At 32.7% G+C, this 21,228-nt stretch overlaps 2 protein-coding genes and 2 long non-coding RNA genes across 4 annotated transcripts in view; 2 read left to right on the top strand and 2 right to left on the bottom strand.

Annotated features, from left to right (window-relative positions):
- Positions 1 to 16,318, top strand: part of LOC133197705 (exocyst complex component 2-like) — an 83,065-nt gene extending 66,747 nt beyond the window's left edge. The window contains exon 31 of the mRNA XM_061333864.1: positions 16,309 to 16,318. The gene's annotated coding sequence lies outside the window, so the exon portion shown is untranslated. The remainder of the gene's footprint in view (positions 1 to 16,308) is intronic.
- On the bottom strand, positions 466 to 891 carry LOC133196707 (uncharacterized). The gene has a single exon (XM_061332565.1). The coding sequence runs from the start codon at positions 855 to 857 to the stop codon at positions 507 to 509; it is 351 nt and encodes a 116-aa protein (XP_061188549.1). The 5' UTR covers positions 858 to 891; the 3' UTR covers positions 466 to 506.
- On the top strand, positions 6,430 to 7,472 carry LOC133196706 (uncharacterized). Its single transcript, XR_009722401.1, has 2 exons — positions 6,430 to 6,543; positions 6,913 to 7,472. It is a non-coding gene; the product is annotated as an uncharacterized LOC133196706 (long non-coding RNA).
- On the bottom strand, positions 12,117 to 15,938 carry LOC133196705 (uncharacterized). Its single transcript, XR_009722400.1, has 2 exons — positions 15,857 to 15,938; positions 12,117 to 12,696 (listed from the first exon to the last, which is right to left on the bottom strand). It is a non-coding gene; the product is annotated as an uncharacterized LOC133196705 (long non-coding RNA).
- Positions 16,319 to 21,228: the final 4,910 nt, after the last annotated feature.

Below are 21,228 nucleotides of genomic sequence, written 5' to 3'. Positions count from 1 at the left end.
CTTCTTATTCAACCCCCGTTTCCCTTTTTTCCCTTATCCATCGCCCTTTCCCATTTTTCTTCATCCTCTCCCTTTACTGCCCCCCCCCCCCATTTTTGATGTCTTATATAAGGACTCTGAGGAAAAGACAGACTCGCCCTTATCTGTTCCTCTAGGAGAAGCGATTTATTAATGCATCAACAATTGTAATTAGTTTGTATCGCAAACATTTTTAACACTTTTGTAATATATGCAGTACTAAATACCAAAATCTTCTATATTTGTAGGTGTACTACTTTTGCTAATGTATACCTTGGTATTATTTTATAACAATATTCTTTAGTTATAAACAATGTAATACATGATTTAAACTATTTTGTCAAGAAACCAAATACGAATTTTTTTTGTTGATACTTGATTTGAACATAAAATTTTTACATTATTTTTCCTATAAACCCATTCAATTCTTACAGTAATTTCCTCACACACTGCGATGTGACCAAACGATATGATGATGTTCATAATGTCTATTGCCAGAGAAAGTCTAGTTCTTCCTTTAAATGTTTTTCACCACTTGTACGCGTCCTGTCTATTTGGAAAGCTTTGGTCAGAAATCCTCCTGAGAATGAAGATGATAATGGGGATCCAGAACTTGTTGAGGGGGATCCAACAATTGGGGAGGTAGGTTCGCCCTCAGACCCCATGCTATATGACCTGATCCTTAGTGGTGATGGAGCGGTGATTGTCTTGTGCTCCAGATCATGTTTGATTTCATGACGAATTCGTCCGTTTTTGTAAACGTCTACTCCACTGATGACGTTTTTCTCAGGATGGAAATGTGGCATATCCACGTAGTTTCTCAACTCTCGTCTGTCCATGTTTTACTGCAAAGAGAGTTTTAAAATAAAATTATGCTGTATTATACAATGTCTTAAAAACAGAAAATTGAAGTACGCTAGGGAAAAGGAGAATTACAGAAAATATTTACCTTAATTATAATCTTCTATAGTCAAGTTTATGTTCATATAAACTGCGTCGATGCTTTTATAAAGCTTTTATTTAAACCACGTGGTATTGTTTACGATCTGCGTTTGCCTTAAACCACGTGGAATTGTTTACAAACATTAGAATGCTCGATCCTTCGATCGGATCATCCTTGTCCTACTTAAACGACAGACAAAAACACAGATGTTTATGAAGAGTTTCAATTAAAAAAATGTTTTCATTATACGTTTAGAAAGATTTTTAGCATGTTTTATTTGGTGCATTAGAGAATATAGACGTATAAATATATTTATAGAGGTAAATCCAATAGGATGTGATTTCTGACCGACAACTGCCAGAGCGATAACATACATTTGCAGATCGATAAATCCACTGTAAACAAAGTTTTATAAACCATGCATAAAGAGTACATTTGGAGGGAATCAATATTTTTTTTAAATTATTAGTTTCAACTTATTGGTATAATTAAATATAGTATTTGTCTATGTTTTTGGTGGGTATTTTATATTAATAGAAGACAATCAAACGAGTGTAAATTAGAATAGTAGGTTCGATATTGGCTTTGACATTAGCTAGTAAACTATCCTAGGGTATCTTCTGACACAATACACAAGATTACTTGTTTTAATTATCTACAATGGATTGGCAGTAGCCTTGACCTTTAAATTGATCTTGAAGTTGATCAATAAAAGCTGTTACGGATGATTAACTCTCTGCTTCATCTTAAAGCTGCAAGTTTACGTAAATCAAGATTAAAGGTTACAAGAGACAGGCTTTAATAAGTTTTAGAACTCATGCCCATGCAATTCCTTAGTACTTATGAATTATAAAATATGTTCAAATCAACCAGTTGTTGGAATGAGTTGACCTTGGCCTTGACTTTTGACCCTGAGAATGGTAAAGGGAGACACTAAGTTTCTTGATCAAGCATGATTAATTTTGATTATATCTTCATCGATAAGTTTACCTGGATTAAAAATTTCAAATGCAAAATTTGTGCTTAACCTTGGCATTGACCATTTTTCTTGTAATTAGCAAACTAAACAGTTTTATCTCCTATAATAATTACCTTTTTATAATAACCTTTGCATACAGATCATTATCTCCATCACCATCCTACTTCTTCATCAATATTACTGTCATGATAGTGGCATTATAATTGAAATTGTTTTGACCATCAGGTTTTTTATGCCCCCGGATCGAAAGATTCCGGGGGTATATTGTTTTTGTCCTGTCTGTTTGTTTGTCTGTTTGTCCGTGTGTCTGTTTGTCTGTCTGTCTGTTGAACTTTAACCTTGCCCATAACTTTTTATTGGTTGGAGCTATGACTTTCATATTTCACATGTGTATTCCTTGTGACAAGACCTTTCTTTGGGTACCATCATAGTTGACCTTTTGACCTTGACCTTGGAGTTTGACCCCTTTTGCAAAATTTTATGAGACTTTAACCTTGGCCATAACTTCTGAACAGTTGGTGCTTGGGGTTTCAAACTTCACATGTGTATTCTTTGTGACAAGGCCTTCCTTTGGATACCAACAACTTTGACCTTTTGACCTTGACATAGGAGTTTGACCTACTTTTGAAAAACTTCAACCTTGGCCATAACTTTTGAATGGTTGATGCTAGGGCTTTCATACTTCACATATGTAATCCTTGTGACATAACCTTCCTTTGGATACCAACCACTTTGACCCTTTAACCTTGACATAGTAGTTTGACCTACTTTCGCAAAACTTTAACCTTAGTCATAACTTTTGAATGGTTGGTGCTAGGGCTTTCATACTTCACATATGTAATCCTTGTGACATAACCTTCCTTTGGATACCAACCACTTTGACCCTTTAACCTTGACGTTTTACTTACCTTTAAAAAACTTTAACCTTCGCCATAACTTTTGAACAGTTGCAGCTAGGGCTTTCAAATTTCACAGGGATATTCTTCAAGACAAGACCTTTCTTTGGGTATCAACATTTTTTATCTTTTGGCCTGGATTTTGACTTGCATTTGAGAAACTTTAACCTTCACCATAAGATGCCATACGGGGGCATCAGTATTTCACAAACACATCTTGTTCTCCTTGGAGAATGGCCTGATATGTTTTTTATGCCCCCGGATCGAAAGATCCCGGGGGTATATTGTTTTTGTCCTGTCTGTCTGTTTGTCTGTTTATCTGTTTGTCTGTCTGTCTGTTGTCAACTTTAACCTTGCCCATAACTTTTGATTGGTTGGAGCTATGACTTTCATATTTAACATGCGTATTCCTTTTGACAAGACCTTTCTTTGGGTACCATCATATTTGACCTTTTGACCTTGACCTTGGAGTTTGACCCACTTTTGCAAAATTTTATGAGACTTTAACATTGGCCATAACTTTTGAATGGTTGATGCTAGGGCTTTCATATTTTACATATGTAATCCTTGTGACAAGACCTTCCTTCGGATACCAACAACTTTGACCCTTTGACCCTGACATAGAAGTTTGACCTACTTTTGAAAAACTTTAACTTTGGCCATAATTTTTGAATGGTTGGTGCTAGGGCTTTCATACTTCACATATGTAATCCTTGTGACAAGACCTTCCTTTGGATACCAACAACTTTGACCTTGACCTTGATGTTTTACTTACTTTTAAAAAAATTTAACCTTCGCCATAATTTTTGAACAGTTGCAGCTAGGGCTTTCAAATTTAACATTTTTTATCTTTTGGCCTGGATTTTGACTTGCATTTGAGAAACTTTAACCTTCGCCATAAGCTGCCATACGGGGGCATCAGTGTTTCACAAACACATCTTGTTCTCATTTATTTTCACACAAGGCAGGATAAGATGATGTGTAACAGGATCTTTACATTGATTTTGTTTGAAATATACTTGTAAATGAAAAAAATTAATAATTGTAGTTGATTAACTATCCGTTTTTCACCTTTTTTACACTAAAAAGTAGAATGTAGGTGTTTTAAATTTCGATTTTACAAATTGTATGAGTCTTTGGTAAACTTTAAGATATTTCCACCAGGTGTCTCGAGAAAACTGCTCCTTTCATCCCAGTAACAAACGTTGTTGGAACACGGAAGATATTGTGTAGCTATGAGCCAAAATGTATTACTGATTAAGTGTAAAATTTCTCTAATGTACTTGTAGCTCACAAATGATCTGCATGGATGGTTGTACTTTGCGATTCGTTCTGACAGTGTAAATGAGTTGTAAGAAGTGCACAGTGGATCAAAAACACGAAGGACATATCTGTGTGTGTTTATAGGGCACCCGTCTGGAACTAGGTTTCTAAAATTTCATTTCCTCGGTTTGTAAACATTGCTTAAACTCTTTAAAGAATGGGGGCAAGGGGTTAAGAGGCGGTAGGTGGGAAAGAATTTGAGGGTGAAAATAGGATTATATATGAGGGGCAAGATTGGAGGAAATCTCAAAGGATATCCCACTAATCTGAAGCCAAAACAATTTCACTAATGATGCCAATATTAGGATCACCTCATCTTGATGAAGTATGACTATATGAAAATGCTGATGGATATTCAATAAAATTAGAAAAATCGTTTAATTGCATGGTTTATTCTTCCACCATTTGTGGTCTTTGAGTATGCCAGGAATAAATTTTTAATGATTTTGGACAATAATCTAGGTTTTAAATTTTAAGAACACTTCATTTAGTACAAATTTACAGGTACGCATTATTTTGTAGATCTGAAGTTTATAAAAATTTTTGATTTTTCTGACCTAAATTTGCAATGTTTTCGAATTCAATTTTAGCGTGACAATTTTTATTAATCAAGCACACTGTGAAGGATCCCTCTGTCAATAATTTGAACGTATTAATCAAATTACATTCTGTCTGTAAAACAATATAGTTAAATGATTGAACTATACTCGATTTCATTGTAAATGAAGCTATTTTAACATGCACATCATACATTTGTTTACCACAACACTGGTGACTCATCTATTGACAAGATCTGTAAGTGCAGACATGCTGTAAGAGTGCTCTGTACTAGAGATACTTTCTATGCGACGTGATGATTGCAACGATTTTCATGCATGATTCATAACTAATGCAAACACATGTGCATCATGAAATAGATAGTATAATTACGATTCGACAAAGAAGAGCACTGCAAATTATAGGTCTAGATTCTCCAAACCCATTTTTAATTTAAATAAAAATATTAAAACAGAATGTACGCATTATTTTCACCTGGTTGTATTACTTATTGTAACATATTGTAATATGAATATCGGTTTCTGATTCTAATACACTATATAAGAACACTTTACAGAGCTTTATGCCTCTTTCTAAATTGTATCTTGTCGCTGTTTTTCTATTACTAACAAAATTTAATACTCAGTGATTAATGACGCATGACTACTAGTAAATAAAAGGTTTACTTTATATTTTTCTAAATGAGCATTTCTATATGCAGTCTGTCCAGTTTTACTTAAGTAAGTTGCTGTCCGTTCCTAAATGTGATGGACAGGACGCATACATTGGTCTGTTTGTCTGTCTATCTCGAAAATAATGTTTGGTTTAGAATCCTTGAACTCTTGATTGTCAGTCTGTTGTTGCTTGCTCCCGAATGTGTGTCTTGATTTTCACTCGATATAATATATCAGGTCAAAGTCACATCCCCATGAAATATTGAAGTCGTTGTCTAGGCAACAATCATTGAATATGGAAAAAAAAAACATTTTTACTTGATTGTCCTTTGTACGAACATGTTAGGGAAAAAATATTCAAAATTCTTAGATGTTATTACTTTATTCACATAAACTTGTATCTACATATGTCTACAAAACAAATTTGTTTATATATCAGAGACAGTTTTGATGTTAAATTGAATTTGAATCCTTGTGCTAGAAATGGATTCAAACTTTTTTTTGTTGATATCCATGACCTGAATTTATGTCGTGGACCAATGTTGAAAAGAAAAAGAAATATGCACAGCTTTGATAATCAGAGGTAAAATATTGGGAAAAGGGATGGTGAAGAAACTTGTTTTGAAAAAAGAAACGTCCATGTGAAAAAGGTTCTTATGCCATAGTGCCGAAAAGCTGAAGTCGCACAATTCTTGTGCGTTGCGGAATGAAATTCAAAACAGCTGTTTAAAAAATAACGACGTCTTCCCTGAACCTCAATAAATTAGGACGCCGAAAACAGCAAGTGACGCTACAAAGTTTGTAAACATAATTCTTAGATGTTAAATAATGTATAATATTGTATTTATATAATCTAAGTTGTATGACCGTACTGAATAAGCATGCAAAATAAATTTTCATTCACGAACATGTATAGAATTATGTTTAAAAATAAATTGAATATGATAAATATTTAAGTAATTTGTTTATATAGCTTATTTAAAGCATAACAAAAGCATGTTTACGTGGCATTGGGATTTTTTAATCATGTGACCACTTTTAAAATGACAGCTGTGGTTTCATTTTTCCTTTTTGTTTACAAACATTGCGTAAGTATATAAGGGGAAATACACCACTACTTATCAATTCAGACTCATACAGAGATAGAGACGATTCAAATTTTACAAATTCAAGGTAAGTGGACATTTCAGCATCTTTTTATCTAGACTAATTAATTATTGGATTATTGAATTTCGTCTAAATAGCATGTACAAGCATTGTCTTTTGAGAAGAATCACTTATGAAGTCTCGTTTATTAATTTTCATTTTTCATTTATAACTTCAAATTGAAAATCCATAAAGACAAAACAAATAAATGATTCATTTTTCAGCGAAATACGTATGTACACCAGAAAAGCTTATCTATAATTTTATTTATTTATTATTTTTTATCATCTATAGATTTTTTATTTATTATTTTATTTTAACTATATTTTTTTAATGTATTATTTTATTTTTTGTCAATGAAATATAATACGAGTAATTTGTTCTTTCCATATCCAGACTAACATTATGGACAGAAGAGAGTTGAGAAACTATGTCGATATGCCACACTTTCATCCGGAGAAAAATGTTGTCAATGGTATCGACCTGTACAAAAAGGGGAGGTTCATCCATGAGATCCGACATGAGATGGAGAAGCATTCGTCTCTGGAACCAATGAGGGTCCGTTCCAACAGTACAGGGTCTCAGGGCGAGCCTTCCACTCCTGTTGGGTCCCCAACTTCTTTAGCATCTCAAAGCTGGTACCATAAATGGGCGTAAACCTATCTTTATAGAAACAATTTGACGAATGGTGATATGATTTAATGACCAACTAACCTATACGAACAGTATCCACACTTTGGACAATTGAACAGACTATAGGACAAAGTTGTACTTGAACCCTAATCAGGGATACAAATTCTGATGAATTGTTTTGAACAATTGAATGTGAAATGATTTTGATATGTCTGTAATTTGCTGTAATTTGTGCAGCCTGTTTGCCTCTATTGTATTATTGTTAATGGTAGTGTACTCATAGTGAATATGCTTTATCATTTTTATACATAATTTAATTTGAATGCAGTTGTGTTTTATTTATTTACTTTTGAAATAAAACTTTCAAAGTGGGTTTGTATATGTTCTTCTCCTTCTTTCAAGTATACTCCAGCTAAATACACCATTACTATACTGATGTGAGTATAGTTCAAAATAACGACCCCAAAAATCATTTTAAAAGGTCTTAAATTCATCGAGCCCAGATCTTTCAAGTGGCGACATAACTTTATTTTTATTATGAATTTCTTCTAGGACTATGTTATACGATGGGCTAAATATGAAGAGGAAGATCTGGACACTCTGTCCTCTCAGAATAAAGTTTTCTAGATACATGTATATTTAAGAATCGCATTAGAAAATTAAACGGAAAATGCGAACTTTCTATCCTTCCGTTTTAAGTAGACCAGAAGTGATAAAAGAATTAGAAAGACTACATGAAAAATATGTTTTGGTTAAAACTGACAAAACTTGTAACTAACAAATACTGTATAGTAGTCTTTGCTCTTTATTACAATTGCATTTAGAAGAACTCAGTTTTACTTATACGTCTGGTAATCCAACTTATACTCAGAGTTCCCTTTCAAAAGATGGAATTCTTCAAAATCAAGTTTTAGATTTATAACGTTCCAGTCAGATTTACCGTATCATTACCAGCTTGCAAAAATCTATTGTCTTGCAGGTCCAGTAAATGTTCGACCAAGCCTCTATCCTTATTGCTCACCAAAATATTAACTGCAGTGAAGGTGAAACTTCAGACGTATTGTACTTCAGCTAATTCAAGAAGTGGTGTAAATCAATTGTGGATTCTCAAACATTCTAAGAACTTTTTGACAATTTTAAATCACAAAACTTTTCTAAAATCAATAGAATCTAAGCACATGACTTTTCTGCGCCATATACAAACATTCCTCAAAACCAAATTAAAAAGCAGGCTTTATGACATCATAGACAACTGCTTTTTTAAACAAAAATGTGACCCCTAAATTTTCATAACCTGTCAGAAGTAATTTACAAAGTTACTGTGATAAAATTTATTGTGATTCTACACACAAGTACCCCGAAGTTGATATTAAAAAGATGAAAATTCCTCGTTGACAACATCTATGTAGTCTTTGGAGATCAGGTCCTCCAAGGATCTGTCAATAATCCAGGGAATTTCGATGGGCACTAATTTGCTCCTTTATTTGCCAACATGTGTTTATATTCCAATGAAGTAGAATTTATTCAAAAACTTCTACAACAGAAGACCACTCTTGCTATGGCTTTTTTTTAGATACATCGTCAGCGTTTCATCAATTGACAATGATTACATTTTACTAACATTCCTATATCGACTGATATATCACATATCTTAGGTATCTTTTATTTCAAGCTCATTGGGATATATCCTGCGGAAGCCCATTTAGAACCTATCGAAAAATATTTTTGATTTCGATATAACAAATTGTCAAATTTTTTATAACGAATTTAATTCGTTATATCAATCTCTTTGAGTTCGTTATAACGAATTTAATCTGTTATAACAAATTTATTGAATTTGTTATAACGAATTCTAAAATTTGTTATAACGAATTAAATTCGTTTAATCAAATTCAACAATCGGGGCCTATAAAATAATATATTTGAATTCGATATAACGATTTGTCGAATTCGTTTTAACGAACTTAATTCGTTATAACAAATTAAGGAATTCGTTTTAACGAATTTAATTCGTTATAACAAGTTTTAGAATTTGTTATAACAAATTAAATTTGTTATAACAAATTTTTGAATTCGTTATAACGATTTCAATAAATTTGTTATCACAGATTGAATTCGTTATAACGAATTCAAAGAAATTGTTATAACGAATTAAATTCGTTATAACAAATTCGACAATTCGTTATATCGAATTAAAAAAATATTTTTGATAGGTCCTAGAGGGGCTTCCGTAATATCGAGTCGACATATGAATGGAAATAACTCTTGTTAATTAATAATACGTCGTCGTTATATCTAAATGTCGAGTTGAAGGCCACAGCAAGTGTATTCTTCTCCTGTACAAGATTTTGAATTAATTTTGCTTCGTATGAAAACAAAAATAGGTCTGCTAATAACGGGGCGCAATTGGTACTCATCGAATTCCGACAGATTGTTGTAAGACCTGGTCTCCAAAAACTACATAGATATTGTCAATCAGAAATTCAAGTATCTTTTTATGTTAATTTCATAGTATTTGTTTGTACAATTAGAATGGTTTTATTAACAAAATAAACTTGCAAATGACCAATGACAAGGTAAGTAAATTTACGAGTTCCATTTTTATTGAAAAAGCAGCTGTCAATGATGTCAAAAAGCCTTGACTTTACTTAATCGTAGCAAATTTTGCTATAAAGTGTTGAAAAGTTGTGTTTTGATGTTATTGATTTTGGTAAAATATTTTGATTTCAAATTGTTTAAAAGTTCCTTGGAATTTTTAATAATCCACATCTGATTCACACCACTTCTTGAATATATTGTTGTACAGTACTCCTGGTGTTAATATCTTTATGAGGAGTAAAGAAAGAGGCTTGGTAGAACATTTACTGGAACCTACTATGTATCTTTGTAAGGATTTTAATGAAGTTTATGAATTCCATATAGGCATGGTAATTCAAATTCATTTATATTCTTTGGAATATTAATAAACATTTAAAACTGACATATGATTTTGAAGAATTTCCTCCTTAGAAAGGGAGCTATGGGTATAAGTTGGATTACCACTTGGTAATCCCAGTAAATCCCAACCCCTCTAAATTCAATAAAAATAACGAGCCTTGCAAACAAAGACAATGCTATTTCCTGCTTTTTCAGCTGGGACCAGTACAAACTGATCGTGTAATCTATCTAATTCTCTTTTCACTTCTGAGTTATTGAACACAGAGAGACAGATGGTTTTCATATTGCCCCTCAGTTGCTTCATGCGAGATTGTAACATCCATCTGATACATTTAATCCATTCTGACAAAGTGTCAAGGTCTTCTTTTTCATGTTTGACCCATCGCCTGGCGTAATCTTCAGAACCGTAGGAAGCAATTTCAGTTTGGGGGGGGGGGGGGGGCACAGCCAAACATTTTCAGTTGGGGGGCACTATCAACTACCAAAATTCCTTGACAAGCAATTTCCTACGGCCATGATCTTCCATAGAATTCATAATACTTATGAAATTATGACGCCAGTTAAAAGATCGCGGTTCCCTTAATTTTGGCTCTTTTAAAATAAGTGATTTAAGGTTCTCATTATCAACTATGTTTACGTCACCATTAAGACATTTCCAACAGGACTATATGGTTGTAAGGTGAAGAAGAACATGATATTTTCATTTCTTCGATTGGAGTTTGGTATTTGACCTCATCAAAGGTCAATAAGGATCAGTGAACAATTTCAATGACTTTGTGCACCATCAGCCTCTAATAATGTACATAATTCAATGTTTATCAGTTTTTGATTTCCATGAATGATGTTGCCATGGTTACTAAAGTAGATTAAAATTGCAGAAAAAACGTCATTTTTGGAGCCCTGTTTGCCCCCGAAAAATTCCGAAACCGTATTGCTCATCCACAGGACGCCTTCAATCATCATCCAAAAGTTGATTAGGCTACTGCATAAAATGTAGGAGGAGTTCTGGGAACCAGGGTCTTTTTTGTATAAAAACATCATTTTCAACCCCCCATTTGCCCCCCAGGGTGAAAATGAAAATTCTGAAACCTAATTATTGCACATCAACAGGACACCACCAATCATCTTCAAATAGATGGTTCGGCTACCGCATAAAATATACATAGAGAACCGAACAAATGTTATATGGAACACATCTTGTATTATATAACTTTCACCCTATAACAAGGAGTGGTAACCATTTAACATAATGAAGCGACCCTTTATTATATTGAACACACCGTGTATTATGTGTCTTTCACCCTATAAATATTAACCATTTTACATTGTGAACCGACCCTTTATCATATAGAACACACCGTTTTATTATGTGTCTTTCACCCTATAATAAGGCGTAGTGACCATTTTATATACTGAACTGACTCGAATATGATATACAATACCTCAAGACAGCTTTGGCGTTCCATATGTGTAGCTTCGGCTGATGTAATCTAAGAAAACATGGTGGTGTATGATGAAATGAAATTTAGCTGATGCAATCAAATGTGACGTCACCCAAATATTACCCACAATGTTGACTTCAACATAGTTTTCGTTGCATTTGACTCCTTTTATCCATCCTTGAAAGGTAAGCATTTCATTTCAATATTTGTTATTCAAAAAACGATGCTGGCATATACATTTACAGCATGATGCTTGTTTTTATTCGCGATACTAAATTTTGGGGATCAAAATTAATAAGGTATTAGATTTTTCATAGTAAAAACTTGCACTGTGTTCAATTATTTGTTCTATCCAACTCGAAGTTAATTTTGCATGTATTCCTTCTAATCGGCTTTGGAGAGATGAGGTGATCGCTGAATCTTACAGGTTTTACATATAAAAATGTTTTACTCGCAGGTGCGAACGAAAAAAAAAGGGGGAACTTTTGATAAGGGAAAAAATGGTATGCAAAAAAAAGTAGATAGGAAAAAACCTTTGATTATACTCTTATTATGTAAAGAAAGAAGGTGAAAATAACAACAACAACAAACAAATAAAACTTTATTAGACTAAGTATTGAAAATACAGTAACGCTAAAACCAACATTTCTGCTCTAACGTATGTTATATATTATGTCATTCTTCTACTCTGATGCAATAAATAAGTTTGTCAAATTTTCTGGCAGAGTCAAAGTCGATGGAGTATTTTTGCATTGGATATGTCCACTTTCAATTAACAAGAGTGAATCTGAATATATAGTAAACTCACTAAACTATCAGATACAATTCCTACAAACAGAGAACTTTCAGGAACAGTAACTTGTAATGTTTTTTTCCTTAAAAGGAAATGCCTCAATCTAAATGAATGTGGCGAACTGGAGGCTTGTAGTGGAAGAGGATTGTGAGGACATGGAGGAGGATCCAGATACCACTGGGGCGGGCTCACCAGATCCAGTACATGTTGCACAGGCTCTCGACAGTGCGGCGGAATTCTCTTTGTCCATTTTGACTTTGATTTGATTGATAAATCTTCCATTCTTGAAGAGGTCCACTCCATTGACTATGTTTGTCTGGGGATTGAATTGGGTCGTACCCATATAACGCCTGTACTCTCTTTTGTCCATGACTCCTTGTTGTCAAATATAAAAAATAATTTAAGAATATTATTCAAGAATATTAAATAATTAATTGTATAAAATCTTAAGAAAAGCAATGTTATTTTGTACATGTATTGAGTCATAATTATGTATAATTATCATAAATATTAATTAAAATGATAACAATGTATAAGATGTTCAAAAGTATTTAGTGTCCATTGTATTATATTTCAGCCACATTGTCTCGTGTATTAGCCAAGTGATGTTTGTATCTTAACAAAATATGTTTGACTCAAAAGCTAGTATATAAAACTACATGTTTTGTGATCATCGATGTAGAGTGAATCGGAATGGGGGGGGGGGGGGGATTATGTGACTGAGCAGAGTAAGGAAGAGATTGGCGATAATGAATAATACATCAAGGAGTTTAGGCTACTATGGAAATATGAAATCCTAAATATATAAGTTGAAATATTTCCTAATAAATCTTCTTTGAATGCAAAGCTGACTTCCTTAGAAACTGATTAACAGATCTGATACCAGAGTTAATTACTGAAGTGTAGTAACTAATTTTTATTAAATACAACTCTTTGACAAGGGGTGTAGTTTTTTCCCCATTGAAATCAGACTTTAAAATCTAATCGGATTTTGAAATACACATGGATGTGGATAAATCACCTCTTAATAATTACGTTTGAGAAACTTATGTAAAACGAATTAAATTTATATCTGATTAAATTAGTAAAAGTTCATAGTTGTATATCATTTGAAATTAGTCATAAAAGATGGCCATTTTCGGTGTATTTTGCTCTATAAACATATGCCCACCCAACCCGGTGAAACAACAAAAGCTTCGGCATGCATTTGCTTAATAACAATCTATAAGACCTGCAAAAGGATTTTTTGTTTCTCGGAGGGGGGGGGGGGGTCATTTTCCTTTGATTTATATAGTGAAAAACACAAGTTACAACAACATCAGAGTAATCTCTTTTTTTCCCAAGTTACGTTTTGTGAAAATTCATTACATAAATATGAAAAACCATTCAAATATGTTAGCTTTTGAAAATTGACTTGGAAGAAGGCGACAGAACAATTATATTGTTCACCCTTCCTATAGGTTTGCACCGCATCCCTCTGGCATAGGTGTGTGGGGTATCTAGGTGGCCATAGAATGAATGAATAGAATAGAATTGAATGAAGCGCGTTGAAGTGGAAAATTTTCTCTTTGAACGAAACGTTTTGAGCTTTCTTTTGAACAATAGTTGTTACATAATGATATGTCCATTTTTTCTTTTCCTCTTATTGTAGGGGCGAGTAGGCAGGGAAACACCAGTCTGCACTGAGAGAAAGAGAGAGCCATCGATTGTTTTAAATTTTCTCACATGCTTCATTCGAATACTTGTATAGAACACAGGTATTCCATAAATACAATAGCCAATAAGATTGACAGTCTACATAAACACCGGGTAAACACGTGTTCGATAGATACACGTGCTGTGATAACTTAAAGGGGCCTGGACACAGTTGCATATTTACATTCCAAATTTCTATATTTATTCAAAAAATAACTTCAGCTTAATGTATTGATCTTACATGAATATTCTTATAATTAAATGATAACGTCCTTCTTCATAATATCACGTCAAGAGCTGTGTTTGTAAACAGGGCACCAGCTGTGTTATTGTTAGTTTTTACGTTTTACCGAGTGTGTTCAATTTGTTTAGTCTGCATACATCACTGAGCATGGACTGATAATACTTGTGAGCTTTTTTTTCTTTCTCGCGTTTCTACTCTGAACTTACTGGATTTTGGTTTTCATATTTTTCCTTAATACACAACAAATTTCTACTTTTCTTAAGTATTATGGATAAAGTTTACTTTGAGAAAGTGTAAGGATATGTGTCAATCAAACGCGTCCCGAAATTCGTGGTTTTAATAATTTCCAGATAAAAGAAGTTTCTAAACATGCTTTTAATATATTTCGATGCGAAATGCTCTAGCAACATATGTCATGATAGTATTTAGAAAATTTTAGAAAATATGAGCTTCAAATCTGTGTCCCAGCCCCTTTAAATAGACATGACAAATACATATACATGTAATTATGTACATATTCGTTGCAATGCGTGAGTTTTAATTTACATGTTTTAAGACACTCCACTCTCTGAGGCTAGAAACACGAGTTTTGCTGAAATTGGGTTTTTATGAAATTTAGAGAGAGAGTGAGAGACTATCCTCTTCTGTAAAACTCACGAATTGTGATGAATTTGTACATATTTACATGTACATGTGTGTGCGTGTCATGTCTATTTAAGTTATTGCAGCAATAGAGATATCGATCGAACACACGTTTACCCGGTGTTTATGTAGACTGCCAATCTGATTGGCTATTGTATTTAAAGAATACCCTGTACCTATAGGCATTCGAATGAAGCATATGAGAAAATTTAGGACACTTGAGGGCTCCCTCACAGTGCAGACTGTCGTTTCCCCGCCCACTGATCCGTAAAATAAACCGCGTTCTCTTTTTTAAAGAAAGGTCAGAATGTTTCATTTACACGGAAATATTTATCACTTTAATGGGCATCATTGTAGTATCAGGACTGATTCAATTTTTTCTTTAAATTTTCGTTTGTCAGAAAACCCCATCCTTGAACTGAACCCCCCCCCCCCGTTCTGAAATATCTGGATCCGCCACTGAAGATCTCGAGAGGATGGGTAAGGTACAGAATAACAGAAGTGAAAGATGTAAAATGGTGAGAGAAGAGGAAGATTACACCAATAATCTTATATCACATGTCAAGATCGAAGCAGTTTTATTGAAAAAAATAAAATAATAAAATAGGTCCCAAGCCCTCCCGTACCCTCCTCCCAGACCCTGAACACTCAAATGTTCGACTATCATTTGGACATTTCCAATCTGATTAAAATCAGATCTTTGTTTTGCTCCGAAATTCTGATAGTCACTGTACAGAATTTCGGAGCGTATTAAGATCTGATTTGAAGTTTTGGACCCAGAAAAAACACAGAGACGCAAGTAACAAAATAAAGAGTAAAATCCCCCAATCTGATTGAAAGCCTTTGTGTGCCTTCTGGGTCCAATATTGGAAGTAAATACATTATTTACTTACTTATAAAAACAATTTTGCATATGCCACTGATTCAATATCAATATCAGATAGATTTACTCACCAGGCAGTGATCCTTGGTGATAATTTTTTGAAATCGAATGCGAGTACAACTTCTCGTCAAATGACGCGTTTATTTACATAAATTGCATCGTGGGAAGGAATATTGGCGGGGAATATAATCGTCAAGGGGGATAACTTGTCTTGCGTGTTAGCAATAAGTATAATATGGTGGACATTCTCTTTTTAGTTTTGACGAACTGAAAAGAATATTACACTGTAGGCCTAGTCTCTAGTTGTACTGAGTTTTTATTGGTATACAATAGTTTACTCAAAATAGGGCCAAAAAGTTTCTTTTTCCATTCTGTAATTTTTAAATTATTAAAATCAACGTTAACCGTCCAAATAAATGATATCACCTATTCAGTTCGAAGGTATCATATAATTTTCTGAAAAGACGATATTTCCTATATTCGAATTTTAAATAAAAAAAAAAAAAAAAAGTGGAATTTTAAGAGGACTAAGCGATATAATTAATTGGTAATAACTTCTGTGTCTAATAGTGATTCGATCTCATCTTTCCCAGTATAAAATCATCTTTTTAATTTCTTTTTAAAGAAGGATTTGTCAATTTAAAAAAAGGAATTTGTGATGATCTTTTTCAGAAAAAAAATACCAAAAATTGACGAATTCACTGATAGTATATTTACATGTTAATATGATGTGGGTTTTTTTTTGGGGGGGGGGATGGGGTGGGGGGGGGGGGGAGTCTGAATATTATCTTCAAAAAGCTCTTGATTTTGAATACTTTTGAAATACATTTGAAATTGAAGTTATTCTATTTTACGTTTGAAATTTTTATTGTGATTAAAAAGCCCATGTGTAGGCATATAATGCAATAATAACATATGAATCTCGATGAATTTGTCCCAAATATTGATCTTCGTTTTAATTTAAGATGATAAAGAAAAACAAAATTTTCTAATGTCTTTATTCACCACTTAGTCCATCTATAAGTGTTGAAAAATAGGAATCGTATAATGGTCAAAAATATTTGTTCATATTAATCCTTCTTCAAGACTGTTTTTCCGACAAAGAAAACATTTTCGCCGATCCAGCAATTGGAGAGGGGGATCCAACAGTAGGTGAGGCGGGCTCTCCCTCTGATCCAACGCTGAGGGTGCGGATTTTCGCAGGTTGCTGGTGAATTTGTTTATCGATATCATGCTTGATTTCGTGAATATGTCTCCCATTCTTGTACAGGTCGATGCCGTTGACGATATTTTTTTCCGGATGGAAGTGAGGCATATCTACAAAGTTTCTAAGTTCCCTCCTGTCCATTGTCTGTCTGAAAACATAGATTCAGAGTTTAAGTGATCATTCTTTGTTCTATTCGAAATCACTTGCCAAACCATGCGTTCATACTTTCAACTTCTTTAAAAATTAGAGATTATCTTATTTCCTTAGTAGATAACAATTACTGAACGTAAAAGAAACACAGTATTTCGAAAATATCGTTTGCCCATTTATAAGTGAACCTGCATTTCTTGAATCTATTAGAATATAAACCTTTATTTTCGGTGCGCAAGAACAGTAAACGGTCTTGTTTATTAATCTTAGTGAAGGTGGTAAGGCATTTCGTAAAACAAAAATTGTAGTTTTCAAATTGATAACAAATAAATTGTCTTGTATTCATTGTAAATTTATTAAAAATTTATTAAAAAAAAAAAAAATTATTAAACTAGTTTTTCAAATGTGAAAATGTGCGTCAAGTCTAGTATATTTATTGTAAAGTTCCTATACAGTATCAAATGTTAAGATTTAATCCGATATTTTACACTCTTTATTTTTCATTTTATGGCTTTTATAGCATACGAATTAATTACAGATGAATATGATAATTAAAATATAACTTCACGGTTAAAAATTATAATTATGAACACTTGGTACAAAAACCAAAAAAAAATTAGAAGCAAGGGTTGTTATACTTATTCTTGGATTGATTTAGTTGTAAATGATGTAAATTTCAAAATTATAAATTATTAAGTAATTGTAAATGTTCGATGATATTAAAAATGCTGACCTTTTTTTTTTTACATATCCCATATATTCATCTATAAGATTTTTAAGATTTTATTGAAAAAATGTTGAAAAAAAAATGTAGATAATTTTACTTATTACAATTATATATTAAACATAAATTAAGTATCTTCCTTTTTTAGGAAGGGGGGATTTTATTTTAGCGAGTGGCCATAACAAACCGCAAAGAGGTGGTTTTGTTAATTTTCTAGGAATTTGACATACAAGAAATAGAAGTAATTCTTCCTTTTAATTTCATTTTTTATGTCAAAAATGCTTTCCTTCTATCCTAAATGTAGACCATTTTTTCATATTTCATGCACATACATTCTTAGGAAGACAATGAAAAAACTAACTAAATTTCCATGGGAAAAGGCATGAAACAGAATCCTCCCTTGTCCATGTTTGTTTGTGTGTGTGATTATCCTCTCTGTAAATTTTATGAAATTAAAATTCAAAAAAAAAAACTTACTGGTATTAGCTACTTCCTCTACGGACGCCGTGTTCTCCGAGAATGCAGCGAACGATGGATGAATTATCTTTAAATGACATGGTTGGGTTCGTCGTGACAAACTTGGAGATGAATTTCACGAAAGCGAGGCACGCTTTGGTCAAAACCAGTGACTTTGTAAAAAAAAAAATAAATAAATAAAAATAAACATCCATATTGTAATCAGTCAAGACTAATCCATACAAATAACTGTCACCGAAGAGTTTAATTGTTCTGAGAACGATGTTTTCCCCCCTTCGAAAACAGGGTTGACGACCGATTCCTTCCATTTCTCACAAGCAACTCATGAATGTAACAAAAACAATTAAGGTGTACGCAAAAACTCGTGGTTCATTTTGACAAATTTAAAAAAGAAAAAATAGTCGGGATCTGATGAAACCGTGTAATCTTAACCTATTTACTATAGAATACACGTTATTTTATGCTTTAATTTTCATGATGCTACTGTGAAATTTTTCTGGGGGATTTTTTTTAACTTTGGGGACAGTTATTATCTCTTGAATTTGTCGCTTCATTGAACACTAAATCGATATATTACACAACTATAACTACAGCTACAACTACAATGTAAGTATTTTTCACATTCAAACTTTGTTTTAAAAATTATGTATGTAATACCTTTACTGGAATTATTCATATCACTATAGGTGCTTACCATTTTTGTAAAAACTGGTCTTTGAGCTTTTGGTTTATTGTAGTCGCGATTTTGATAATTCCAAGCATTACACAGTCCCGCAGTGTGAAGAATATTCTGTATGCAAGATATCCATGGGTTATTGATCCCATTTTTGGTATATTTATTATAAAGATGTTAATAAATAATTCTACAAATTACATATTCTGTACTGCCAAAACAAGTAATATCTTCCACTTCCGTTTTCGTCTCATTTTTTGAGACTAAATTCTTCTGTCTAAATGCAAGCAAAGCGCAAATTCTAAACAAGAACAGAATAAAGTTTTACACAGTATTTATTCTGTAGTTTTTATCCCTGCCACATTTTATTCATTCTTCACATAAGAACCTTCAATTTCTATACACGAATGATTAATTTTTTTAACATGAGAAAAAATATCTTGCATTCTTGTAAATTGCTATCTTATGTAAATATTGATTACAATTGAACCTAAATATCTCAAACTTCGATATTTCAAATACCATGGATATGTCGAAGCGAATTGGAAGTCACAACCACATTTTCTTTATGTATTTTTACCTCGAGATCTCGAGCCCTCGGATATATTTTCGAATTTTTTTTTTTTTGGTCCCATTGAGTTCGAGTTATATTTTGTATATCAGATATTTTATTTTCATCATAGGGTTCCAGCCATTTACTCCTAGGAAAAAATGTTCAAGGACAACGATGTATTTATGGACAGAAATTTCCGTTGATTACTTAAATGGAGATTATACATTCAAATTAGGTCTTCAGTTGACTCATATTGACCAAATAAATTGCTGATAATGCTTGAATTGAAATACACTGTATGTTTCAATTTATTTTATTTTAGATCAAAGGCATAAATTTCACTTAACTGCATAAATATACCAAGGAATTAAAATTTTTGAGTATGCAGTGTACAAATAATAACAATGTTAAAAATGAACTTGTTTAGTCACAAAATCAAATCCTATGAAGCATGAAGGGCCGTTGCATGTCCCGTGTTATTGTAACCTACGTCATATCATGCACTGGCAGATTTAGAGCCCCCCCCCCCTCCCACACACACACACTCTTTTGTGACCAAAACTCAAAAATATGCACAGCAAATTAATAAATCAATTTTTTGTTTTGGTATATTTCATTAATTATACATAAAGTATAGCTAAAATACGTAAGTCGAAAAACTGTTCCACAATACTCCTAAAAAAACTGCTTTCGTGGACTTTGTCCCCTGGACCCCCACCCCAGACACCCAACTGGTTGGGCACCCCTTTTCAAGAATCCTGGATCCGCCACTCAAGACCTCTTGAGAAGGAACATTTTTGCTTTTCATTAGATTCATTAAAATATTTGCAAATGTAAATTTCATATTTATGTATACAGTGTATGGACAATATTTATGTTTGCTGTATTTAAAAGAGACGTATTGTATTCTATGTCAAAATAAATATTTTAACTTTGATGTTCTTACCTCTAGCTTAATAAAAAAATAAAAATTCTTATTTCACTTCTATATGTAATTATAAATTTGCCTTAATTTCGCAAATGGTGCCACTAAGAAATTAATCTTCATATTGCAAATATACGCTAGAATGGAATTTTCGTGAGAAGATGGTCTCGCTAATATTAAACTTTCGCGAATAAAATTGCTTTACCGTATAAAAATTTATTCCTCATAAAAAAACCGAATACATGTATCTATTTTACCAAGAAAATTTAGAAATATCTTTTCAAAATTCAGATCAAGTAACCATCGTCTTCCCATAGAGGTGGGTAGATGGAATAATGTTGAAAGAAATGAAAGAGTGTGCTATTTATTAATAATAATCAAATTGGAGACGAATTTCATTACTTACTTGAATGTAATGTATTATGTAATATTCGAAAAGATTTTCTGTTAAAGAAATACTATGTACATCCAAATGTTATAAAATTTTGTAATTTAATGACAAATACTGATCCATCATTCTTAAGAAAATTGTGTATATTTATTACCAAAATTTTTGACACTGTCTGTCCTCCTGTAATCTCTGCTCGTCCATAATTATTGTAAATATGTATATATATGTACCTCTTGTACCATTCATATGGTTTTTGAGAGAATAAATGAATGAATGGAGTTTGCAAAGCCGCAGGTTTCTTTGAAGTGTTCTTTTTATCGCTATTTGCATTCGGTGATGCATT

This window comes from Saccostrea echinata, unplaced genomic scaffold (genome assembly GCF_033153115.1).
Source record: "Saccostrea echinata isolate AGI-Se365-2 ecotype Australia unplaced genomic scaffold, CSIRO_AGI_Sech_v1 ptg000030l, whole genome shotgun sequence".
Classification (NCBI taxonomy): Eukaryota; Metazoa; Mollusca; class Bivalvia; order Ostreida; family Ostreidae; genus Saccostrea; species Saccostrea echinata.
This window is presented reverse-complemented; position numbering and strand designations above follow the sequence as displayed.